The 24,650-nt window shown below is 42.2% G+C and overlaps 1 protein-coding gene across 1 annotated transcript in view; it reads right to left on the bottom strand.

Moving 5' to 3' along the window:
• Positions 1-24,650, bottom strand: part of Palmd (palmdelphin) — a 50,745-nt gene that overhangs the window by 19,509 nt on the left and 6,586 nt on the right. The window contains exons 2-3 of the mRNA XM_021157760.3: positions 15,045-15,125; positions 9,984-10,108 (exon numbers count right to left, since the gene is read on the bottom strand). Coding sequence (XP_021013419.1) covers positions 9,984-10,108; positions 15,045-15,125 — 206 coding nt within the window. The remainder of the gene's footprint in view (positions 1-9,983; positions 10,109-15,044; positions 15,126-24,650) is intronic.

Here is a 24,650-nt window from a genome sequence, read left to right as displayed (position 1 = left end):
AGCTATTTGAAACTATTCAATGAAGTGGGACAGGATATTCAGGTATCTACATAGCTATTAATTTTCTTCATTTAGAAATGGCCACTGGCTTGGCACCTTGTAACCCTTAACATTTGTCACAGAGTAGCTTCTATATTTTCCATGTACTTCTGTTTTACTTTGTTTCTTAATTTTAATTGTTCTTACTTGATTTCATGTTGAGGATCTTTAATCTAGCAACATGGCTGCTCTGGCAATGGATCACATCCAAAGACCTTCTAGAACTGTGTGATCTAGTTGGCATGACACACCTTTAATCTCCCTTGCTAGAATACATGTGTACCCTTAGTACACATCTTTAATCCCAAACAATAAAGATAGAGTTGATTTGTAGAAGTAGCATGTTTGAAAGTAATGTCTAATTGAGGGGCAGAAAAAGTAACAAATCAGAGAAAGAGTTGACAGAATGAGTCAGAGGTAGGATACACCCAATTCTCATGAGAACAGGCATGAGAGAAACAGGAAAGAGAGTCAATTTAAGAGCAGTGTAGGGAGAGTCAGTTGGGAATTGGTTCAGATAGTGCAGTTTGTGCAAAAAAGTTGAGTTAAGTTGTGTTTGTTCACAAGTTCCATTCAGTTTGTACAGTTTGTGTAGTTCAGGCCAGGATAGGCAGTTGAAGCCAGAGAATAAGAAGGATCCAGAAGATTAGAACAAATTGCCAGAGTTAGTTTGAGGCCAAGCAGAGCAATTCAGTGAGAAGTCAAGAAGAGCTAGTTTGCATCAGTCAGCTTGGAGAGGAGTTTGAGCCAGAAGAGCTGAGTTGAATCAGCCAGTCAGAGTTCAGAAAGAACTAGTAAGGGTGAGTTTGTTCATCAGTAAGCCTCCAAGACGACAATTACATCTGGAGAATAAAAGTTACTTTTACAATTTCAAGAAGAGGGTTTATTATTTGAAAATCAACAAGTGTAACTTCCGATCCAAATATAACATTTGATAACCAACTCCGGGCCAGTTCACTGTGGGTGGTCCAAATGAACTCAGCAATACTTGGCAGACAAAGGATTTATGGAAAAGGGTGGGTGTGGTTCATACAAGTGGTGGGTATGGTTTGTCTTCGAATTGCTAAATATTCCTTAAAAAAGGAAAAGCTGGATCCCCATGGCAGCACAGCTCCTTCCTTTAATGCAATGTCTCAGCTTTTGAAGATTTTATTTTCTGTCACTAAGACTTAGAGAATAGATCCTTGAAGATAATTTACCTCCTGCTTTTTTCTGTGTTTTCTTACCCCATCCAAGACAAAGATTTACACATTCTTGCAAAGGCTCTTAAATTTTTGTTTTAAGGCATGGAATGCCATTTGGTATGAGAAAATAAATGTAAAATGTAAAAATACCTTGAAAATGTAAAGGATCTAAAGAGAGACAAATACAAATGTGTGCCTTTTCAGGGAGTTTTATTGCTCTAGAGTCGTTTTCAGACGAGTGGAAGGCAAATTCAGTGAAATGACTCAAGAACGTGTAGCTCTACAGTCAGCCTTCCCAGGGCCTGGGTGTTACCAAATTTATAACCTTCTGTCCTGTCCTGCCTTAAGTGTAAAACTAGGTTGGGACCGCCTTTAGAGGATGGCTCAGAATAGTGCTTGGGATACCGGTATCATTGGGTTGAAAAGGTATCATGGAAGGACCCCTAGAAGTTGTTCTAATCTACCTGTCAACATACTCCGGTGGCAGGTATTTATTTAGGGCGAGTTATCATTCAGTCTCTGTTTCTGATGGCATGAGATGGGACTGTTAGGCACGGGCAAGAGAGAAGGCATGGGGATGGGTTGAGAAAATAAAGGAGCAAGAACAGATGGAAAGAAAGCAAAGCGATGGTGACATGTAAAAACTTGCCAATGACAACTCAGAGCCCTGCACACTGCCTACCATTATGACTTCCCCTTGACCCAAAGATAATTGTGTGCTTATGATTTTTGGTTTTGAAAACTTAAGGTTTTTTTTTCAGTTCATTACTATTGAAGGTATTCACTACTTTATTTTATTTTATTTATTTATCATTATATGTAAGTACACTATAGCTGTCTTCAGACACTCCAGAAGAGGGCATCAGATCCCATTATAGATGGTTGTAAGCCACCATGTGGTTGCTGGGATTTGAACTCAGGACCTCTGGAAGAGTAGTCAGTGCTCTTAACCGCTGAGCCATCTCACCAGCCCACTATTTTATTTTTTAAGTCTATCCATTCACCTATCTATCAATCTGCCTATCAGCTATCACTCTTATTAGTCTGTTAATGTCTATGTATTCGGAGCCATTATTAGTACATAGAGGTGTGTGTGTGTGTGTGTGTGTGTGTTTGTGGTGGGGGTATATATGTACATTTGGTGGGATGAGCAGCCATTTTTCCTTTCTTTAATTCTCTCTTTAATTCATTCTCTCTCTCTCTCTCTCTTTCCTTGAGGTTTGGGTTTTACTGAGCTTATTTGGTTAAGTTAGAACCCAGGATCCTGAATTAAAATTAATCACTCTATCTGGGACATTAAAAACAACAGCAGATGAACGATTACAAACCTGGTAAAGCAATTAGTAAACGTGGAGAGCGAAAAACACGTTCAGAATGATCCTGACTCAGGGAATCGCCTCAGAATAACTTCTTAAGTGTTCCTAGGCAACAGAACTTTAATTAAGGAGACAAGGGGTGCGTTTCTCCCCCTCTTTCTCTCTCTTCCCTCTTAGGTTGTCACAGAGAACAGCTTGGCTATGTCCCTGCTATATGGTATTAGATACACTTATTTGGGTCAAAATAGGAAGGCAGAAACATTCAGAATATGCTATTTACATCCAAATCTCTTGCTTATTCAATGAGGCACTAGTTCCATGAAGGTGCACGTACCCTGTGTTAGGTACATAAGATCATTAAGCAACAGAGAAAGACTGCACTTTATATTTTGACACCAATAGTTTGGGTTTCCTTTTGTCACTGAATCTTGCCTCCCCTCTTCTGAGCTAACCAAGTGGTATCCTGTTATCCGATAGTGAGCAGAATGCACTGTCTCATATTCTGTCTCCCTGTGTGAAGGGCTTTTTTGAGTTCTGTGGGACGTGGCTTCAGCTGTTGTCACAGCCCACGTCTTGGCTTTTCTTATGATGTAGAGTCTCACAGAAATACAGGACTTCACGTGTACCTTTGCCCAGACTCCCGTCTACGCAGAGAACAGCTTCTAACTATTTGGGCACCAACGAAAGCTTATTAACAGAAGGCAAAAGGTCAGGAGAGTCCTTGGGAACGTGAGAAAAAAAGCTTTGAGAACATTTAATCATAAGTAGCTTAGCTTATCCTTCTCGAAGGGAATGTGGGGTGTTTGCCTCATTCTCCTTGGCAGTTAACCTTTTACATTTTATACTTCTGACATTTCTGTCAGGCACTCTGCATGCGCCAATTAAAGTCAGAGGTCTTTGGACACGATTCAAGAAGTAAAGAGTGTCTGGAGAGGTGCTTGATTGAAGGCAATTCTGTCATGGAGAACTAGAGGGCAGGTGCAGGAAAGGAACCAGAAAGGTAATGAAAACTTGCTGGGAAAACAACTCCTTTGCAGACTCGTGTGTGTGTGTGTGTGTGTGTGTGTGTGTGTGTGTGTGTGTAGCCCTGGATTTCCTGTTAAGTGTGGGGTACAGGACAGCAATTGAAGTGTTAGAGTAGGGTGTCTATACCAGGTTGTATGTCTGTGCACATGGCTGTCTGAACTAAGAGGTCAGAGAATCCATGTCAACAATCGTGACGTAATACATTCACAGGTCACACAATGAGCAGGGATCCTTTAAGAGGCAGACTGAAACTCTGAGCTGAGTATGTTAGAGGACATGGTAAGTAGCCTTCTCCTGGGAGCATGGCCTCTTCAGTTATTAATCAGGGAACCAGGAAAATACTTTCTCAGTAATATGTTCTTAGGCTAGGATTGTGATTCAGGGACAGAAACCATGGAAACCCACTTAGTTTGTGCAATGTCCCCCCCCCCCCCCTTGGAAGAAAGAACACAAGGATTAGTAAAAGGCATGGCTCCACTTCAAGGTTGTGTGAGTTAGGGAACCCTTGAGCTTTTCAGATATGTCAAATGCTCAGGTAAGTGTCTGCATAATGGGATGCCTTTAAAGGTGAGACCATGGCTTGAAATGGAAATAAAAAATATGCTAAGTCGGAGTTTTCAGGACTTAACTTTTGTAAAATATTTCTGCAGGCACAGTTCTGTTTGATGATTAGAAATTTGAATTCAGATCAAAACCTAAGCTGTTAACTTTGTAGGCATTCAGTGGGGATGAGTTGACCCTTATCAATGCTAATTGTTCTACTTGTTAATTACCTCACAGGTGGTTGTGAGATTTAATGACTTATATCTGTTTAGTATAGTGCTTGGTGCATAGTAAATGTCCTAGGAAAATAAGTTCTATTAGCACTTTAGCCTTTAAGGTACAAGGAATATTTATCAGTTACTTCCAAATGGGAAGAATCCTAGTTTGGTAGTACTTTCTTATACAAAGAAAATATTTTTTTTTTTTGTACTCAAAGAAGTGAGAGAATGTAGACATAAGCCCAACTGGATAAAGTGCTAGGCAATATTTTAATTGTCTTGAAATTTTTTTAATTAAAAGAATATTTTTTGAGATAGGGTCTTATGCTGGTCTCCAAAACTGAGATTGGCTTTAAACTGTACTCCTCCACCAAGTGCTGGGATTATAGGTGTGCAGCACTGTGCTCAGCCTTATGTAGACCTTTTTAAAAAATTGTTATATATTGTCTCTCTCTGTCTCTGTCTGTCTCTCTGTGTCTCTGTGTCTCTCTGTATGTGTGTGTACGCACACTTGGGTGTGCATATGCATGAATATTTATGAATGCCAGAGGTTAGGTTGATGTTAGGATGTCTTACCTAGATGTTCCTTTATTTTTTTTGAAACATGGTCTCTGAAACTGGAGTTGCTAATTTGCTAGACTCGATGGCCAACAAAGGGTCCCTTCTCCATTCTCCATCCGTCAGTGTCAGCCCCTGTTGCTAGGGTTACAGGTATGGTTTGCCAGGCCTGGCTTATTACATGGATTCTGGGAATCTTCAATCGGGTCATCATACATCTGTGATGGATGGCTAGTCTTGGCTGTCAACTTGACACACTTGGGAAGGGGGATGTTCAGTTGAGGAATTTCCTCTGTCAGACTGATTTGTGGGGAATTTTATTTACTGGTAATTGAGGGAAAGTGTCCTTGGGCTGTGTAAGAAAGGTAGCTGAGCTAACTAGGGCCAACAGGCTAGTAGTAAGCCACATTCCTCCATAGACTCTGGGTCGGTTCCTGCCTCTATTTCTCTTCCTTCCCTGCCTCTCCCCAATAATAGACTCTAACTTGTAAGCCAAATAAATCCTTTTCTACCTCAAGTTACTTTTGGTCATGGAATTAAACTAGAAAACTTGCACAGAGATGGCATTAGCCCCATCTCGAGTCCTTTGATCTATACTTTCAATGAAGGATGATATATATCTCACTTGCTCTGTATAAGGGAAATCACTGTATTCCCAAGAGTCCTGTGGTGGCTCCAATTGCTCCAACTTACAAGCAAGAAAACTGAAGCTGAGAGAGTTGGAAGAAGACCAGCTAAGCTCACATTCTGTGGGTGGTAGAGGAGATTTGGAAGCTGAAGGCAAGCTGTCACCATGAACATAGAAGGAATGAACACCCCACAGGCAGGGTCTGGCCCTGCTGTGAACTCTGAGGCAATGGCGTCATTTCTATTTTGATGTCCCCATTTCATTCTTATCCTTTGGCTGAGGGGCCTGGCAGAGCAGCAGATGTCACTCCCCAGCCGACACCTATGTGAGAAATCCCAGGCAGCACTTGGATTCTTTCTCAGCTGGGGAAAGAGGCATGGATTGCCTCAGTTGGTTGTGGAGGGATAGATAGCATGGGCCTCCTGATTTCATTGGTCAAAAGGGCTTCTTAAGCACTGTGGCAGTTACTTGGGTGGAAGACCGAACTGAAAACCATGCACCCGATTGCTCAGGAGCTTCAGAGAGAGCTGAAAAAAAACCTCTTCACTGACCAGGTAAAGCTGCCTGGTAACCGGATTTTATAACAGAGGGCATTTGTGGGCCCACAGCAGCACAAACAAGGCGCAGATATTATTCACATTCATATTTTGTTTCAGAACAGTCTGTTCTTGAACATTACAAAACCCAGATAAACATGCCTCTAAAGGCCAACAAAGATGAGGACTCTTTACTAATTCCTTGCTAATACATCTCTTTAGGGTAGTCCCTTGAAAAGGCCGTTTGTTGACTATTCTTGATCCTAGCCCACATCAGCCGCACCATTGCTTCCAAACACTTGTACTGAAAGTTCTCCTTCTCTTTTCTAGCTGCAGAACTAGAGCTGTACCTCGTGGGCCCCGTGGCTGGGCATAAGGTCCCTTACTTTCTTTGAGCCCATTTCCTCACCTGACATGGAGTGGTTAAATGTTTTCTTTTTAGGATTCCTGCAATTGTTAAGATAACCCACGTTTAGGCAAATACTTCATAAACTGTACAAAGCCCCTTTCAAAGAACTACTACTACTGCTATTATTATTACTATTATTATTATTTATATCTGTGGACTAAACTCACCTGGGGCTCATTAAGGAGTCCTGATGGCTTAACAGCATTGTGAAAGTTCAAAATTAAGTTCTAGCGAGGTGCTGGATGGTGGGCACATGAGAGGCAACTTGATAAAGAGAATAGAAGAGAGTTGGGCAGGTTTGGGAGAAAGAACAAAGGGACAGGGCATGGGTGAAGACTTCCTAGGAGAGAGATAATACCTTTCTGTAAGCGCGGAGTCCCCAAAGGTTGCTGTGTGACATTTTGTAGTCACTGAGAGTACTAGACGAGGGAATACCTGTCTGCTTTTTCTCAGATCTCTGCAAAAAATGATGGAGGTCTTTCTTTAAAGGTTATTAAGACCAAATGGGGACAATATATCCTCTCTACCTCATTAAACGTCTCCTCCCTCTTTAAAATTCTTGCTCAGACAGGGACCCTGTCTAGACAGCCACTATCAGTACAACTAGAAGCCATGTGCTTCTTGGAGCACTCAGGCGAGGCTGAAAGGCAATCAGAGAATTCTAGTAAATACTCTGGGATTAGGCAGAATTGCTGCCTCGACCTGTCTGTCCCTGGAGGCTGACTGTACATAGCCACTTCACCTATCATCAGGGACAAGGGGACTTGTAGGTGTTCAGTACGTGGGAAGGCTGGAAAGGGGGGGGGGTCTGAAATGAAGTAAGGAGGTGTCATGTCAGCATCGCTGGGAAGGTTTACAGGGATTAGCCTGGGGGTCGTTAGAGATAAGGGTTCTTCCTGTGTTGGGGAATGGAGAACGAAATCATGAGCTTAAGCGGCATGGACTCTGGGTACAAAGCTTGAGCAGGAGTGTTTGACTGTGGACACAGTTGGTCCTTGCCATTTCTTGTTTTTTAAGGAAATGTTTATTATCTACTGTTTAGAAGCACACTGAAAAACCAACTAGTGCAGAGGGTAATGAAGCTAAAAAAGAAAAAACTCAATTACATTATCTTCTAGGAGTTGTTAATTTAAAACCATCAAAATGAGGTAGCAGAGCTAACAGGCTAACCTATAACCTATGAAATACGAGATGCATGTAAATGAGCATGTGCAGTGAAAGCCATCAGGAAAAAAAAAAAGACTCCCCCGACCCCTGAATAGTTCATTTTAGGATTAGTAAGATCTGATGAACATGGAGAGAGGGTGGTCATAGCAGGGTCGCTGAAGACTCAGACACCACACCCCTTGACCAGGCCTATCCCACAGGTTTCTCCTTAATGAGGTCCTGGAAGTTCCCTACATTTCAAAGAGGTGTGGACTTTAAATTACTGTCATGATTAAGTCACAAGAAATTCCATCTTTTGGGGATCAAGAAGAGAGCTTAGAGGACAAAGTGCTTGTTGTACAAGCATGAAGACCTGAGTTCAGGTCCCCGGCCTCTACTTAAAAGCTGAGCAGGATGGTCCACACTTGTGATTCAAGCAGCTTGCTGGCCAGCAGTGTGGCTGATGCTGAGAGATCCAAGTTCTGTGAGACATCCTGTTTTGGGAAAAATAGGAGTGGACCAACTATCTTCTGATTGGATTTGTGGCCTGTTCCACAGGGGAACCTTATGCCTGGCACCGAAAATCTGGCCAAGAACCCAATGGTTGGGCAGTTCACAGGCCTCAGGGTTGAATCAACTAATAAAATTCTGCTAAAATTGCTACCGTATCAAATTTCTTTCAGAATATTTGTCTCTCTACCTATAGCCTTGCACAGAGCTCAGACTATATCAGAAAAAAAATTCTGTGTAGGATGGATAGTGATTTAATGCAGACACCCAGAACTGGTCAAAGTGCAGAGAATAAGTGTCCATGGAACACTAAGCCACAAATAGCACATCTGTATCACATCTCCTTCCTGAGGACCAGGGACCATCAAGGAAGAGGGTGTGCTGGATCGTCTTACATCAACTTGACACAAGTTAAAGTCATCTAAGAGGAGGGAACCTCAGTTAAAAACTATAGGCTGTAGACAAGCCTATAGGGCATTTTCTTAATTAATGGTTGATGGGGGAGGGCTCATCCCATTGTGGGTGGCACCATCTCAGGCTAGTTGTCCTAGGTTGTATAAGAAAGCAGGCTGAGCAAGCCATGGGGGAAGCAGCACCCTTCCAGGGTTTCTCCATCAGCTTCTGCCTCCAGGTTTCTACCCTGTTTGAGTTCCTGTCCTGACTTCCTGTGATGGTGAGTAATGGTTTGGCAGTGTAACCCTTTCCTCCCCAAGTTGCTTTGGTTGTGATGTTTTATCACAGCAATCGAAACACTGACCAAGTCAGAGAGGATAGAAGGATTTCAGAGCCAGATGTGTGGGAAGATTGGTGTTAAACAATGTCTTCTGGACACGACAGGATCCTGAGCGCACAGCAGCTGTGATTGCCTGTGGGGGAACTGAGGAAGCCCAGAGAGAATATATAAAGAAAGGGAAGATGGAAACCTGAGTGCATGGGTCCTATTGACATAGATACAGTCATGTTAAGGACTGATGTCTCAGACCTATGGAAAACTGGTAAAGCCTTGATCATACAGGTCAGGCTTGGAATGGAAGAGCTTTCCTCCGTGTTGGTGTTCCCAAATGATTAATCAGTGTGTGCAAAAAACCAGCACCTGCAGCTTCCTCTTCCTGAGACTGCTTGCCTACAGATGCCTCCTACCCAGACTAGCTAATTCCTCGCTCTCTGCATCCGTAGTGGACATGCTGAGGTTCCAGGCTGATGCGCAGTTAGTGCAGCTCCTTTAGAACACACAGGATCCACCTGACTGCAGCCATTCTGTATGTGTGTCTGTCCTTTCTCTATTCCCTCACCACTCCAGGTCAGGTTCCAAGGACCAAGACATGTTGGACACAGCAACTGATTCACAAGACCTACCCAACATCAAGACAGTCAACATTCTAGTACAGACTAGAAAAGAGTCCATGAGCCCACTCTTCTAACTGGGAGCTGTGGGCAATGGATGGTTTCTGTGAGAGGGAGAGCTAGGTATCTATAAAGGTGTAGCTTCTGGCAGGCTGACCACACTTCAGTGGAGGTCCCCACACCCAGAATCCAACACATGACTTATTAAACAACAAGAACAACAAGAACAAGAACAAGAACAACAACAACAAGACATGAAGTTCTTGGGGTAGGGAGGAAAGGGGTTTATATAGAAGGTCTTGGGGTGATTGTGAAAAGATTGTATGGAGTTCTCAAAATTAATAAAAATATTAAAATTTAAAAACCTGGGAGAAGCAACTGAGGAAGACATGCCAAAATTCATATCTGGCTTCTACATGTGTGAGCATACCTGAGAGAGCATGCATACACACACACACACACACACACCCCAGCTCCCTTTTAGGGAAGGAGCTCGGTTTGAGAAGTACCCCACTGAGGGCCGTACCTGAGGATGCTTTGCTCTAGAACCTGGGTCTGGTGCTGGTCTTGCTGATTTTGCTTCTTCATCTCTTCGTGTTCTTTTCCGCTGCCGATTCCATCCAGGAGCCATTTCTCCCTCAGGGCTTTTTTCTGATGTCAGGGAATATAAATGTATGTTCTTATATTCGCCAACAATTCCCCAGGTCTCCTATTGCTTTCAAGTCTTATGCATGGTGACAGTGGGCATATCAACAGAGATTAGTTTTTCCCACTGACTTGGCTCAATTAATCTGGCATTTCCCCTTCCTTGTAAACTTGTTGGCCCCTTTCTTCTTTAAAAAGAAACCAAATCAATATTTTAATAATTACAAATAACTATTATGATCATGTAAAATTTTGTCAAAACAAGGTGGTCTGAAGATTATAGATAGATGCAGCACAGACCACAGGTCAGAGACCACCAGATGAAGCAAGAGTCACATCATTGTGTTTTATGGACCCTTTCAGACTTTTCAGTCATGTCATCTAAGTAACACACACCACAGGAGCAGTTTTTGTTATCCTGTCCTGAGGCCAGAGAGCCTTTCCCAGTTAATCTAGACCTTTATAAAACTGTTCCCTCTCCAGACCCTGTGGATAACAGTAACATAGGCTTGGATTCCCCTGGGGTTTAAGACAACAAGAAAAGTGTCACAGATTAGCATTACCTGGATTTTAATTTATTTTTATTGATGGGATTTGAGGATGGCTAACATGTAATACAGAAGATATTCACTTTCTTATATCTGTCAAGATGTTAAAAAAAATCTCATGTCACCTTCAAATTTTGTGAATTGTAATCGTGGGCAAAGTAAAGTTAAAAAAAAAATCCCATTATCCTGACCCCATAAATTTGATGTTTTCTTTCTATGAAACCTTTAGATTCTTCTTTTGAAGCTAGTTTCTAGACATCTAAATTTTGTGTGTGCGTGTGCATGATCTATAGTGTGTACAAGTTTCTGTGTGTTTACCTGTGCATGTGAGTACACATGCATGTATGTGCTGGTAGATGTGGAGGTCAGAGGTCACTGCTAGTGTCTTCCTCTCTCACTCTCCACTTTGGCACTTTTAAAATCATATTTTACTTATTTATTTTGTGTTATGGGGGTGGTGTAGATGCCCCGAGTTCCAGCGTGGAGGACAGAAGACAACTTGCATTTTCTCCCTCAACTCTATGGGTCCCAAGATGGAATGTAGGTCACCAGGCTTGACAGTAGGCAGCTTTACCCAGTAAGTCATCTTGCTGGCTCTCTATTTTTGAGACAGAATTTGGCTCACTGATTTGGCCAGACTGGTTGACAGCAAGCCCCTGTCTTCACTTTTACAGGACTAGGATTACAGGTGTCCACTGGTATGCTTGGATTTTTATATGTGTGCTGGGGAATCTCAACTTAGGTCCCTGTGATTCTACGGCAAGCACTTAACCAAGTGAGTCATCTTCTCTGCCCTTTAAATCTTATTTACATGCAAAGCCATTCTTATGCATCAGTAAGTTCTAGCCGTTATGAATGACCCTACCGCTCACTTGCCTGTTGATCTAAGAAACACTTCGATGGCACAGTATGATGACACTAAGCTGGATGAGACAGACAGTAATCTTGTGACACCACTGGGTTAACTACTCCATGACCATGAAGTTCAGAATCAAGAGCTGTATGGGTTGGCTGCTGATGTTGCACACTGGTAGGCTGCTTGCTTAGTGTGTATGACGGTCTTGGTGATGTGTTTATAAAAAGATAAAGAGAGAGGGGATATGCTTGGTGGATGTGTAGTGAGGTGTGGGGGAAGGGGGTACCTCGGTGGGCCCATGCTGAGGCATCCCTTCCCCCTGAGGGAACAGCCACACGACGGTATGGTATTGTATGGTATGGTATGGTATGGTATGGTATGGTATGGTATGGTATGGTATGGTATGTATGGTATGGTATGATATAGAATAGTTTAGAGTTTATTTAGGGCATGGGGAGGGGAGTCAAAGGGGAAGGAGGAGGAGGAGGAGGAGGAGAGAGGCCGGCCATGAACATGTGGAGAGAAACGGGGAGGTAAGAGCAAGAGAACAAGAGAGAGAGGAGGGGGTAAGCAGCCCTTTTATAGTGAGTCAGGCACACCTGGCTGTTGCCAGGTAATTGTGAGGCAGAGCTTAGACGAAATGCTAACACTGGGTCACCATCACCACTAAGGCAGATAATGGAACTAAAATCTCTAAATGAAACCACAAGAGATACAGTGCCATGCAAGCCATACTTGCCAAGTTTTACAGAAAAGTCTCCTGAAGTGTTACTACATTGCACTCAGCAATTACAGTGGACTTGGAATAAATTGTTTTTTCTTACTCTTAGTTGAATGGACTTATAGAAAAGAAAAAAAATTATATATAGGCTGTAATTTGTTTTTACTGATGGATGCTGTTATAGGCAAGGAGGTTTGCAGCACACATATCTCAGAGTTATTTGATTGGGATATTAATAAATGTACATGGAAATTTGCATGTGCAAACTGCAAATGGTTCAGGCATCAGCAGTGAATAATCATGATGAGTGTGCCAACCACTCTACTGTTCTCTCTTTCTCTGTGTGTGTGTTTGTGTGTGTGTCTGTGTGTGTGCACACGCATATGCATGTTGTATAGGAGGAGACGTTTGCAGATGCCTGTGCCTATGCTGTTTAACATGTGCAACTGTTGTGTAATGAACTAGCTTGTAATCAGGGAGGCAGAGAAGAGTCATGGGAGCCGGGACAACTGGATGGACGAGAACATAGATAAGCCGGTAACTACGACACCAGTAGAACTTTCATAACTTGGGTGAAATCGCATAGAATTGATTTTTAACATACTTTTGCACATTCTTGAGCCTGGTTTTGGAATTGTGCCTGGTTTCTGTTAGACTAGCCAACGATTTCTGCAAACCTGGAAGAATGTTGTAATAGCCACTCTCTGCCCTTATTCCCTCTGCAGTCAATGCCCCTTGTATAATGTTGACCACAGTACAAATGTCATTATGAGTCATATGCCAGTTATTTTAAAGGCACAGAACAAGCTTTGTTATATTTTTACGGTCTTGTGTATACCTTGAAAGTAACAGGTGCTTCATCAATGTCTGCTCACTGGAAGGCCCTATAAACAAGGTACCTCTGTAAATTCTGCTTATCATCCAAGGCTCTACTTCAACGCCGCCTCTTTATAAAAACCTTATTTGACGACCTCAGTTTACACAATTAATGTTTATAGTCTAAATAAAAACAGAATCATTTAACTTGTCTTCTTAAATTTAATCTTAATTTCTTTTTTAAAAAAAGATTTATTTATTATTATATGTAAGTACACTGTAGCTGTCTTCAGACATTCCAGAAGAGGGCGTCAGATCTCATTATGGATGGTTGTGAGCCACCATGTGGTTGCTGGAATTTGAACTCAGGATCTTTGGAAGAGCAGTCAGTGCTCTTACCTGCTGAGCCATCTCACCAGCCCTAATCTTAACTTCTTAAATTAGGATACTCTATTTCCTTCTCTACCTCAATCTCTTCCCTTTTGGGTCCTTGAAGGGAAGTGGAGAACATCTCAGGTCAGAAAAAAATGAAAGCCTCTTGCTTCAGGTACTGGCAGGCCCTGGGACAGAGTGTACTGCTGGCAAGGGCAGTGTTCAGCAGCTCATTTGTCTGGTGCAGTGTATAATCTGCACCACAGTGAACAGCAGTCCAACGCTTGGTGAAAGCGCTGATTAGATTGGAAGATGCTCCTTGGTTCCAGGAAGCACATTAATAGGAAAGATTATATATTCTTGTTGGGACTGTTTGTGACATGTACTGTCATAAAGGCCACCTCAGCAATGGATCGTTGATGGAATCAGCCTTTTCCTGTGTGAAACTTCCTTCCTCAAACAAGCTGTCACCGTGAACTTGGCAGTTACCTGGCCTTTTGTACTGCAAGGGTAGTAGTCCTTGAGTTCCACAGATACATTGGCTTGCTTTGATGTAGGAAACTCTTTAATGCAAAAACATTGTTTGAGAACTGACTGACTTCATCGGAATTGCTGAGTTTTGTTTTGATCTTATTGATTTTTCTGGGTATACACGTTGTCTATCTCGAGTGTGTCTACTACTCAACATAAATTCAGTGTGACACTTTGTAAGGCTAGCAGGTTAACTGTGATTTTTCTAGCTATCTATCAAACAGCAGAAATGGCACCTTCAACAGGAGCACAGAAGTCAACAGAATCCAGAGGACCGAGGCTAACCGCAATCCTGAATGATATGCCTTTTCTTTTTCCAGTAGAAAAATGGATTTAGCTGAATCTGGCAAGTTTAAGTTTGTGCATCTTATGACTGTGTGGCATTGTTCATTTAGGAAATTTGTTCGATCTATTGATAGCAGCCCTGCCAGATAAGAACAGTTTCCTGGCTGGGCCTATTCACAAGGAGCTCCTGTTTGTCCTTTATTTGGATCCTCTGGCTAAAACTACGTAATAAAATGTTGAAATCCAATGTGCTGTAATTACAAAATGACCACACCCTGTGGAAGATGTAAAGTCTGAGTTTTCAAATGGAGATTTATTTATGGTTATGATCTCATGTTCTGTCATAACAAAATAAAATAGAAACCCAACCGTATGCAAACAACACTGGACTCATCGCAGGGAGCTTTGGAACACAAGCATCCTTGACCAGGCGAGATACTGTCGCCTCTGCAGCCCCTGGGGAAGGGTTGGCCTTTCATTGATTTCAAAAGGAACTTCCTAGCTGGCTCCACTCCCCAGGGATGTTAAAGAAGGCTGCAACAGGGCCCAGTTCTCAAGGTTTGGAAAGCCTTCACTAACTTACAGAAGCAATAAGACCATGTTTGTACCCTTCCCCAGGTTTGCTAAAAGGTATTACTCCCATTTGCAAATCAGTGGCCTCCTGGCCTCTACTCTGGTGATTAGAAAGGTGATTGACCTGACTGGGAAATCTTCCTCCTCCAAAGCATCTTCACTGTGGGAGGGTTTTCCAGTGGTGCCAGGGTACTTGAACACAAAGCCATTGAAAGAAAACGGAACTCAACTGTTAGTTACCTTCAGATGTTGGTGTTTCAATTTTTCTTCCTCTATTTTCAGACGCTTCTGTGAGATTTCTTCCTGTATCTTTCTTTTGTCCTGAAATGAAAGAAACATTGGAGCGTAATTAATTTTAAAAGTTTACAGAGGTATGTGATCTGGAGGTCACCGTTGTCTGAAGGGCTAGGCAGCTATACATTTTGGCTTTGGTAAGAAGCCACCCTGGAAATGTGTGTTTTCCAACAAAGGAGAGAGAAGTGTGTGTGTGTGTGGGGGGGGGGGTGGTGGTGGTGGTGGAAGTGACAAAAGAGATTCAGCTTAGGGAAGATAACACAAACATGTGTTTCAATGGGAGTTTCGCCATCTTTCTCTTTGCCCTGTTTTTCCCCTTCTCGTGAGGCTGGTGAAACAGGGTTAGGAGAGAAGTCATAAAAGAAGGTGAGTTTAAGGAGAGAGTTTTGAAACTGGTCTGGAGGAGACTGCTCCTGGCACAGGGTGAAGGTTGCTGGGTGAAAGGCCTACACTGTAGAAAACAGGATAGCAAGGGAGTGGATTCTCAGAGAGTGAGGAAGCTCAAGAGTGGGGCAGCTTCCTCGGTGTGCAAGAGGCAGATGTGAAGAAAGAGAGCTTAGACAATACCCTTAGCCATTAGCTGAGGTGACAAAGAATAATTCATGGCAAGATTTTTTTTTTTTTGGTTAAGTTTAAACACAATACCTCAGTGAATGAACCAAGGAGCCAATCAACTGAACTACAACCAACCTCTACCACATCAAATGAGCAGAATGGTAGTATTTATAGGCCCTAGCCTCTGGAAAACAGCGTACACACGAAACAGGTAGTCTGGGTTTGGTTTCTGATGCTTCCATTAATTTGCTTCATGGTGCCTCAGTGACCTCGTCTGTGAAATGGGGAAACTGAAACCTACCTTATAAGATGTGAACAAACTAGGAGCCGTGAAAGTTCTCAGTGCTCATGGGGTGTCTGCTTAGGAATATTAAATAAACAACTCCATAACTTAGCATCCATACAGAAAGCATCTGGCTCATGCTTGGCTTTCATGGATCCTAAATGCCTTAGAGATACACTGGCTGCAATCGATGCACTTGATTAGCTAAGTTAAAAGGGAAAAAAAATCCTTACTTTCTCATTAAAAAGAAAGAAAGAAAGAAAGAAACCTGAGGTGATGCTATTCTCCATCTTATTTATAAGGGTTTGTCTTTAATCTTCTTTCAAAATTCAAAATTCTCAGTGCATAAAATTTTGTTGCCAAAAAAGGCATCTGAAAAAAAAATTCCGAGGCCAAGTCAGGAGCTAATGTAGAAGGAAGATTATGAGACTGTTTGGCAGCGTGATTGAAACAAGTACACAGCTTCCTGATGCGAGCCCTTTGAAGATTAAAAACTCTTCATTTTTGATGTGGAAGTTCAGGTACATTTGTTGAAGAAAAACAACACGTTGTTCCCCAGCTGTTGCGCCGGGTTTTCCTTTGTGTGCAGGAAGAATACGAGACTTCCCCAACATTGCTTTTTAAAATCTTTATAAACAGTACTTTTGGGAAAAAAGAATTAGGCAACAAACAAGCCTGGGCCTTTAGAGTCACTTTTTAAAATTTTAGGATTTTTTTTTGGGGGTGGTGGTGGTGCATGCAGTCCAGTCATTGGTCACAACATTCTGTAAAAACTCTGTAAGCCAATTCTCTATTGTCCTTGAGCAAATATTAGTAGTATTTTGTTTGTGTCAGACATTTTAATTCCTCATAGGTACTATATCACTTAATAACATAATAACAAAGGCATATCATAATAATTTTCTTTTTACCAAAGGAGAAATGGATGCTTGAGGTAGACTAATTATTCAAATGCTCATAACTGCCAACTTCTAGAGTCAGGATTCGAACCCAGATAACTTGCGATCAGCCTCAGCACTCGTAACTAGACCACTGTAGCATTTCTCAAGTAGGCAGTTCCTTGATGAAGCCCCTTTGTCTCTGTATTCTGAAGCCCCTCGGTCTGGAGGTCGCCTCAAGATGGGGCCTCAGGAGTGGGACCCATTATTAGTTTAGTTCCCTCCTCACTCTTCTCCAGGAGTAGCTCACAGAGAGGTGCTCAGGATCTGTGATTCAGCGACACAGAAGCCAGAAGCCAGCCAGGGCTATCTCCCCACCCTCCGCGGCTGCCAGGTTCTGCTGAGTTTCTCTGGGGTTAGCAATCAAGGAGTGGAAACTGTGGGTAGAGGCGGGACTTCGAAATGTTTTGGCAACGTGGGGATTATGCAAGTGTTGCCTGGGAATTCTAGTGTTTTGTCCCTTGGCCGTAATGTGATGACTCTCTCCCATCAGTCAAGCAGGTGGGAAGGTATGAGGCTATTTCAAGATAATAGAAGTGCTTTTTTTTTATTATAAATATTAATGAGCCGTAGATTATCATTCCTTTGCTAAGTTTGATAGTAACATATAAGCATAACTGAAAAATGCTCTGGGAACAATTTAGTTTTAATATTGCCAAGTACACTGCGAGTCAACCTTAAGGTTTTTTTTTTTTTTTTTTTTTTTTTTTTTTTAGATATTTTATTTATTTACATTTCAAATGTTATCCCTTTTCTTGGTTTCCCCTCCGGAAACCCCTATCCCATCCCCCACCCCACCCCCTGCTTCTATAAGGTTGTTCCCTCCACCCTCCTATCCACTCGAGCTTCCCCGCCCTGGCATTCCCCTACACTGGCGCATCGAGCCTTCACAGGACTAAGGGCCTCTCCTTCTATTGATGGCATCCTCTACTACATATGCGGCTGGAGCCATGGGTCGCTCCATGTGTATGTACTCTTTGGTTGGTCAACCTTAAGTTTTATACAGAGCGCTACAGCTACTGTACCGGAAGTTACCAGCCAGCTAGATCCTCTGTAACTAAGCATGGAGGAAAAAAATCTAAGTGTGCAGTGCTCCCTGCTCCTCCAAACTTTCCTAGCATAAGACTCGGCATGCCGGGCATTTATTATTGTGACTATTCCTTGTGACTTTTATTGTTTATTACATCATCATCGTACAACTAGACCTTTTGATCAATTAGCAACTGCCTGGATTTTTGGCTGCTTTCCTTAGCTCATTTCACAAATTTCAATTCTGTGAAAGACTATCTCTTACTTTGAAAATTAATCTATTCACTTTGTGCAACTGAAAGTCATAATGTCCACGTAGTACACAAAGATATTAACCCAACCGTGTATTTCATAAAAGGAAGCATAATACTTGAGAATATATTGTAGCGATGTTGTTGATTAATTATTGATCAGTAATATTTATATGTGATTGATTCTTCCAGGCAGGATTTATATTACGTTATTTTATTATTAATTTATCCAATACTTAGATACTTATGTACAAATGTAATATTCATATCAGTAGGCATTTTGCAGGGTTTCAAAACTATTGAGGTCCTGGCAAGATGGCTCAGTGCATAAAAGTGTTTGGTGTGCAAGCCTGATGACCTAAGCATGACCTCCAGACATCACATTTAAAGAAAAAAAAATAGGCTGGCTGGGCATAGTGGTGCCCTCCTTTAATCCCAGAACTTGGGATGCTGAGGCAGGTAGATCTCTGTGGGTTTGAGGTTAGTCTGGTCTACATCTGAGTTCCACTATAGCCAGGGTTTCATAGACCTCTCCCCGCCCCCAAGCTGCCAGGCCAGGCCAGGTATAATGACACCCATCTTTTTAATTCCAGCACTCAGGATTCAATGGCAGGCAGATCAATGTGAGTTTGAGCACAGCTTGGCCAGCATGAGCCTGGGCTATAGAGGGAGACCCTGTCTTAAAAGAAAAAGCCAGATGTGACAGTACTCATCTGTAATTCCGGTCTCCTCTGGTGAGATGGGAGACAGAGATAGGAGAGACCCTTGCTTTAACAAGGTGGAAGGAGAGGACTGACTCCTGAAAATTGTTTTGTGACCTCCACATGTACACGGAGACATGCATGTGCCTGCACTCACACAAATACCCAACACCCAACACACACACACACACACACACACACACACACCATACTTGCTAATTCAGAAGTAGAGACTTTTTCTAAGACTCATAGTCTCATGAAGAAGAAAAATAATTTCTGTAAGAAATTGCACTCTAAAAACCATAGTGACAGTCATTAGGCAAAAGGAAGGTCTCATGAAGTTGAAAAGAGACTGGGAGAGCTTCTAGCTTCTAGCTGATGTGATTAGGAGAGACTCTGGGACAGCCCGGGTGGTGGCTGGGGACTAGAGAATGGGGAGACAGGGCACTCAAGTCAAAAGTTCATTGTAATCCAGAGTCTGAAATGGGAACACTGGACGTTGTTTGGAACAGCAAATATAAAATCTAAATTTTTATATACAGAGTAGCATGTAATGAACTAAGAGTAAATAACATGAACAGATTGTTAATGGAGACTCTTGAATCATCATGACAAGGGGCCTGGAACTTATTTATGTTTGAAATAGCAGGCAATGAAGAGTTTTCAGGAGAGAAGAAGAACGGTTAAACTCCTGTTTTTAGAAGTTGAACAAAGCCTCATTGTGTTGTGGGGGAGAAGTTGAAGGGAAACTGGCTGGACTATTGCAAGAAGACCGTGAACACTTGAACGGAAGAAGCAGAATGAGTGGATCCTGAGACACATAGAGGAGGGGAAGGCAAAGATCACGTGGGACACAGCGCTAGGTTGCAGAGAGGAGCAGATTCATTCACAGAAACGGGATATTCAGGAGGATAGAAGACTTTGGGATTCCTAACGAGTTGGAGGTGCCCCTTGGACTACTTGGAGAAGCTCTGTGTTAGATGCTTGGAATAAAGATGGAGGGAGATGAAAAGACCCTGAGCTGGAGAAGAAGGAGGGGAAGCTTAGGGAGATGGACAAGAGTATGTCGGGGATACTTTCTTATGAGAGAACTGTAGGGCTCTAGCAGGCCAGAGCATGCAAACATGGTGCCAACAGTTCTGGTCTTTCCCCCTTTTCCCCAATTCCCTCTTCCTAAACCATTAGATGACATTCCTAAAGCTAGCCCCCAAGCTCTACTCCCCTTTTTGTGGCCACTTCCTCCTCCTGAGGCTGAACACTAAGGTCCAGCTATCAAAGTATTGAGGTTGAGCAATCAGAAGTCCCTTTTGGTTATCCTAATTTACATGCCCAACTAAACTAAAATCTCATGGATTTTTCCCTTTTTCCTTTATAAACTACTATTTGCTTGTAGGCCACATCTGTCTCCTCTATCCAGAGGCAGTCCTTTGCCCCTATGGGCGAATACCCCATTCCACTCCCCTACCCCCATTTCTTCCCTCTCCCTTGTCTCATATTCCTTGACTTTTGTCCCTCTGGGGCAAATAAATCTTTGTGCTGACAACTTTGGTCTTGGTGTGTCCTGTTCCTTCAAGAAGGAAGGCTGAGGAAGACTCTCTATGAAGCTCTTAGGCCTCAGGAAATTTTAGATCCAGGCAGATATTATTTATAATGAAACTTGATGAATTGGACCATATGAGGAAAAGAAGCACTTGGAAGATAAACAGATTACAAGAAGCAAGAAGTCATAACAATAACTTTGCTGTGGTAATGCAAGCTGCACGAGATTTATTGCTTACACAGTTCAGATACTTCATTTGACAAGTAAGAGTTTATCTTAGGTAGTCTAGTAAAGCAACTGGCTTAATAGTCCTTTTCTTAATAAGCAAGAAGATCGCATGAATTTCCAGTCCTGGGCTCCATTCACTTCTCAGCACTATCTCCACAAAGGGAAGGGAGAAGCCTGGGCCACAGCACTGAGGTAAATTTAGGTGAAGGTAAACAAGGAGAGAGGCATCCTATTGGTTGTATTAGATCCTACTTGGACAGGAAGGGCACATTCATGGTGTCTTCCTGAAGAAACCGGAAGGGGCAGGTTAGAGCAATGGGGGCATTTGATTAGTCAAATGTCTTCAGATTCAATCTCCTAGAGTCTGAGCAGCTAGTGACATCATGACCCATTTGTTGTTATTTTCACCCTCAGGATCAGAAGAAGAGCAGTAGAAGTTGCTTATTTGAATTTAAAATCCAAATTTTAAATCCAAATCAATGAGCTGAGCTGGTGGAAGATGTGTTTAAGAAACACAATGTTTCTTAAAGATGAATTTTGACTCAGTGGTGAAGATTACTAAATTTTAGTGAAAGTCGACTTAAATAATTCTTGGAAAAACTTATTTCAAAAATTCTCCAGGTGGGTGGAGGAGAGTGCAGGGGCAGAGCACCTGCCCAGCCTGCAGGGCCCTGATTCTAGCATTGGAAAAGAATTCTTGAAAAAGGAGCAAATAGGCCAACAGGGAAGGCAGATCACGAGACTCAGGGAACTTGTAAACGGAAATATCTGACGAGATGAAAAACAGCGTCAGCCATGAAGAGAAGAAAGCTATGAATCAAGGAAAACAAGCCAGTTTAAGTAGTTTACTTTCTAATGGGGATCCTTCCCAATGACCTCACACAACTGAAAATAAAGATAAAATGGCAGCAACCATGTTTAATAGTATAAATACTGATCCATTCAGACGGGAACCACAGAACAATGGTGTGTGTGTGTGTGTGTGTGTGTGTGTGTGTGTGTGTATGTGTGTGTAGCGTTATGCCGATAACAAAATAACAGAGGGAGTAAGACGAGGGAGTAAGATGACATATACATTGTAACATGTATATATTAAGATGACAGATGAAATTTAACTGTTCCACTCATATTTTGTTTTTTATGTTTTTAATTTAAGGGAGAGATCTTGATCCTAGAAAGAGCAGAACATGAATACCTATGGAGAAATTGATGCCTGAGAGTGGCCTCGGACAGGGACTGTGGTTTCAGTTTCTGGTGGGCTTCATTTCAGAGGGGGAAATACCATAAACACAATTGTAAAAATGCCGCAATCTTGGGCGAAGTGAAAGATATCAAAAGACACAAAATGGAAAGTGTCCCAATTTTTGGAAGAGGTATAAAGGTGAATTAAGAGTATTTGAAGACTAACAAACTTATTTACTATCCCCTGGTCACATTGTAGAAGGAGTTTTATTTGAACACGGGATGTTGTGTTTAGATAGGAATGTCCAGCAGGCAGGATTTGATCCTGTAAAGACTTAGGGTGAGGATGTAGCTTGCTTAATGTTACTGTTTACCTAGTATGTGAAAGGTCTTGCTTCAACCTTAGCAATTGAAATAAAACAAAAACAAGCCCAAATATTTCTTGCCTGTGTGGTTTAATTATTTCAAGATCCAGAAATAATTGAGGATTATGGCAGTTCAAAAAAAAAAAAAAAAGAAAAGAAAAGAAAAGAAAAGAAAGGAGAAAGGAAAGAAAAGAAAAAGAAAAAAAAGGCTAACACTGACTGTGTCAGGCACCACTTAATGCACATAAACATATAAACACATTAATTTATTTAGTCTTCCTCAGATCTCTGTGAGGTTGGGACCATGTGTATTTCTATAACGTCTATGTGAAAACCCAGGAATCCAGGCACCTAGACCATAGGAATGTAGCCTGGTTGTTATGGTGTGACTATGAAATGTTCCCCAGGGGTTCCTGTGGTGACTGCTCAGTCCTCAGCTGGTGGCGCTGATGAGGGAGGAGCTGGGAGCTTCAGGAGAGGAGAGATGAGCTAGAGCAAAGGTCTCAACCCTCCTTCTGCTTCTATCTTTTAGCACAGTTCCTCATGTTGGGGTGACCTCCCCCAGTCATAAAATTATTTTCTTTACTATTTCATAACTGTAATTTTGCTACTGTTATGAATCGTAATGTGTGTTTTCCAATGGTCTGTGATGAGCCCTGTGAAAAGGTCATTTGACCCCCAAGGGGGTTGCAACCCACAGGTCTCTACTGCTGCTAGAAGAAGCAGGCTGCTGGGGGGGTGGTGGTGCCCGTGAAGGCTCTGCTTGGGCTTTTCCTCTCAACTCTTCCGCCATCAGGGCTCTCTGCCCCAGCACATGAAGCCAAGCACCAGAACACTCCCCTCCTGAATCTCTGAGCTGTAGTAATCTTTCTTCCTTAAGCTAGCCTATCAGGAATCTTATCACAGCAATGAAAAAAAAAATTCAAACACAGTGTTTTGAAAGTTTGTGGAAGGGGTGGTGGTGGTGCACGCCTTTAATCCCAGCACTCGGGAGGCAGAGGCAGGCAGATTTCTGAGTTTGAAGCCAGCCTGGTCACAAAGTGAGTTCCAGGACAGTCAAGGCTATACAGAGAAACCTTGTCTCGAAAATGCCAAAGGGGGGAAAAAAAAAGAAAGGAAAAAAAGAAAAAAAATAAGAAAAAAAGAAAAAGAAAAAAGAAAGTTTGTGGAAATATTAACAGAAAATAATATTAATTTAAAACTGACGTGTGTGTGTGTGTGTGTGTGCGTGCATGTACACATGTGTGCATGTGCATATGAAGGCTAGAGGACCTTGAGAGTCATTTTTCAGATTCCACATACCCTGGCCTTTAAGACATCTCATTGGTTTAGGGCTGACTTGTCAGTGAGCCCCCAGGATCTGCCTTTTTCTACTTTCGCAGGATTACAAGCAAACCCTCCCACAACAGGGCTTTTGTAATGCAGGTTCTGGGGGTTAAAACCAACTCCCCAGGCTTGATCAGTAAGCATCTACCAAGTGAACTACCTTCTTGAAATCAACTCTCTTAGCATTTTTTTTTTTTAAAGCAGGGCTCTGCAAGAAGACAGATGGGAAACTGAAACTAAATTTCACAAAACATAAATGAAACTACCCAGATAACTTTCTGTACCAAGTTTTCAAGGATGAAGTAAGAGTGGACTGGCATTTTATTATTAAAAAATGTTTTCAGGAGACGTGAAAGATCATCAAGTAAAACCGCATGACCTCAGTGGCTGGAGCCAAGGTAGACAAACAGAAGGAATAAACCCAATAAGTTGTTCCCACAGGGAAAAGTGTCCGGAGCCACCGCACACCGGAAGTGCTGGTTTGCAGAAACTGCGCATGAATAAAGAGGATGAGAGAGTGCAGAAGGAACCCACCGGCTTCCGGGTCTTATGACGGACGATTCCTGCGCATAGTCCAGGCGCACCTAATTCCTCTTATTGTAAAAATAACATGGATTGGTTTTTATTTTATTGTTATTTACGCTTTTTTTTTTGTATCTTTAAAAATTGTCTATGGGTGGTTTGCTTGTGTGATTGTCTATGTACCAAGAGCGTAGTGCCTTCAGGGGCTAGAAGAGAGCACTGGGCCCCCTGGAAAGGGAGTTAAAGACAGTTGGGAGCCACCATATAGATTCTGGCAAGCCAACCCAAGTTCTCTGGAAGACCAGCCAGTGGTCTCAGCGGATGAGCCATCTTTCCAGCCCGTGAACCTTCATCTAAGTCAGCCCCACAGAAGGGCTTTGGGTTGTTACTACTACTTACAGAATGAACTAAAACGCTCTGGTTTTCCAAACCCATTGTATTCTGCAATCTTAATCTCCTTTCCTTACCTTACAGCACATTCTAACACTTTAGTATTCTGATCTTTTACCCCTCTGTCTAACTTTTCTTGTTTATTCTAATGAACAGTGACATCACAAATATTGACAGTAAACAAACACAAGTCCTGAATTATTAAGAGGCTCTGGTAAAATTGGCTGGGTTGTCAGTAAAAA

The sequence above is a fragment of the Mus caroli genome, unplaced genomic scaffold (genome assembly GCF_978045245.1).
Source record: "Mus caroli unplaced genomic scaffold, Mus_caroli_1 scaffold_3, whole genome shotgun sequence".
Lineage (NCBI taxonomy): Eukaryota > Metazoa > Chordata > Mammalia > Rodentia > Muridae > Mus > Mus caroli.
Note: the sequence above shows the minus strand (reverse complement) of the source record. Positions and strands in the feature narration are given on the sequence as shown.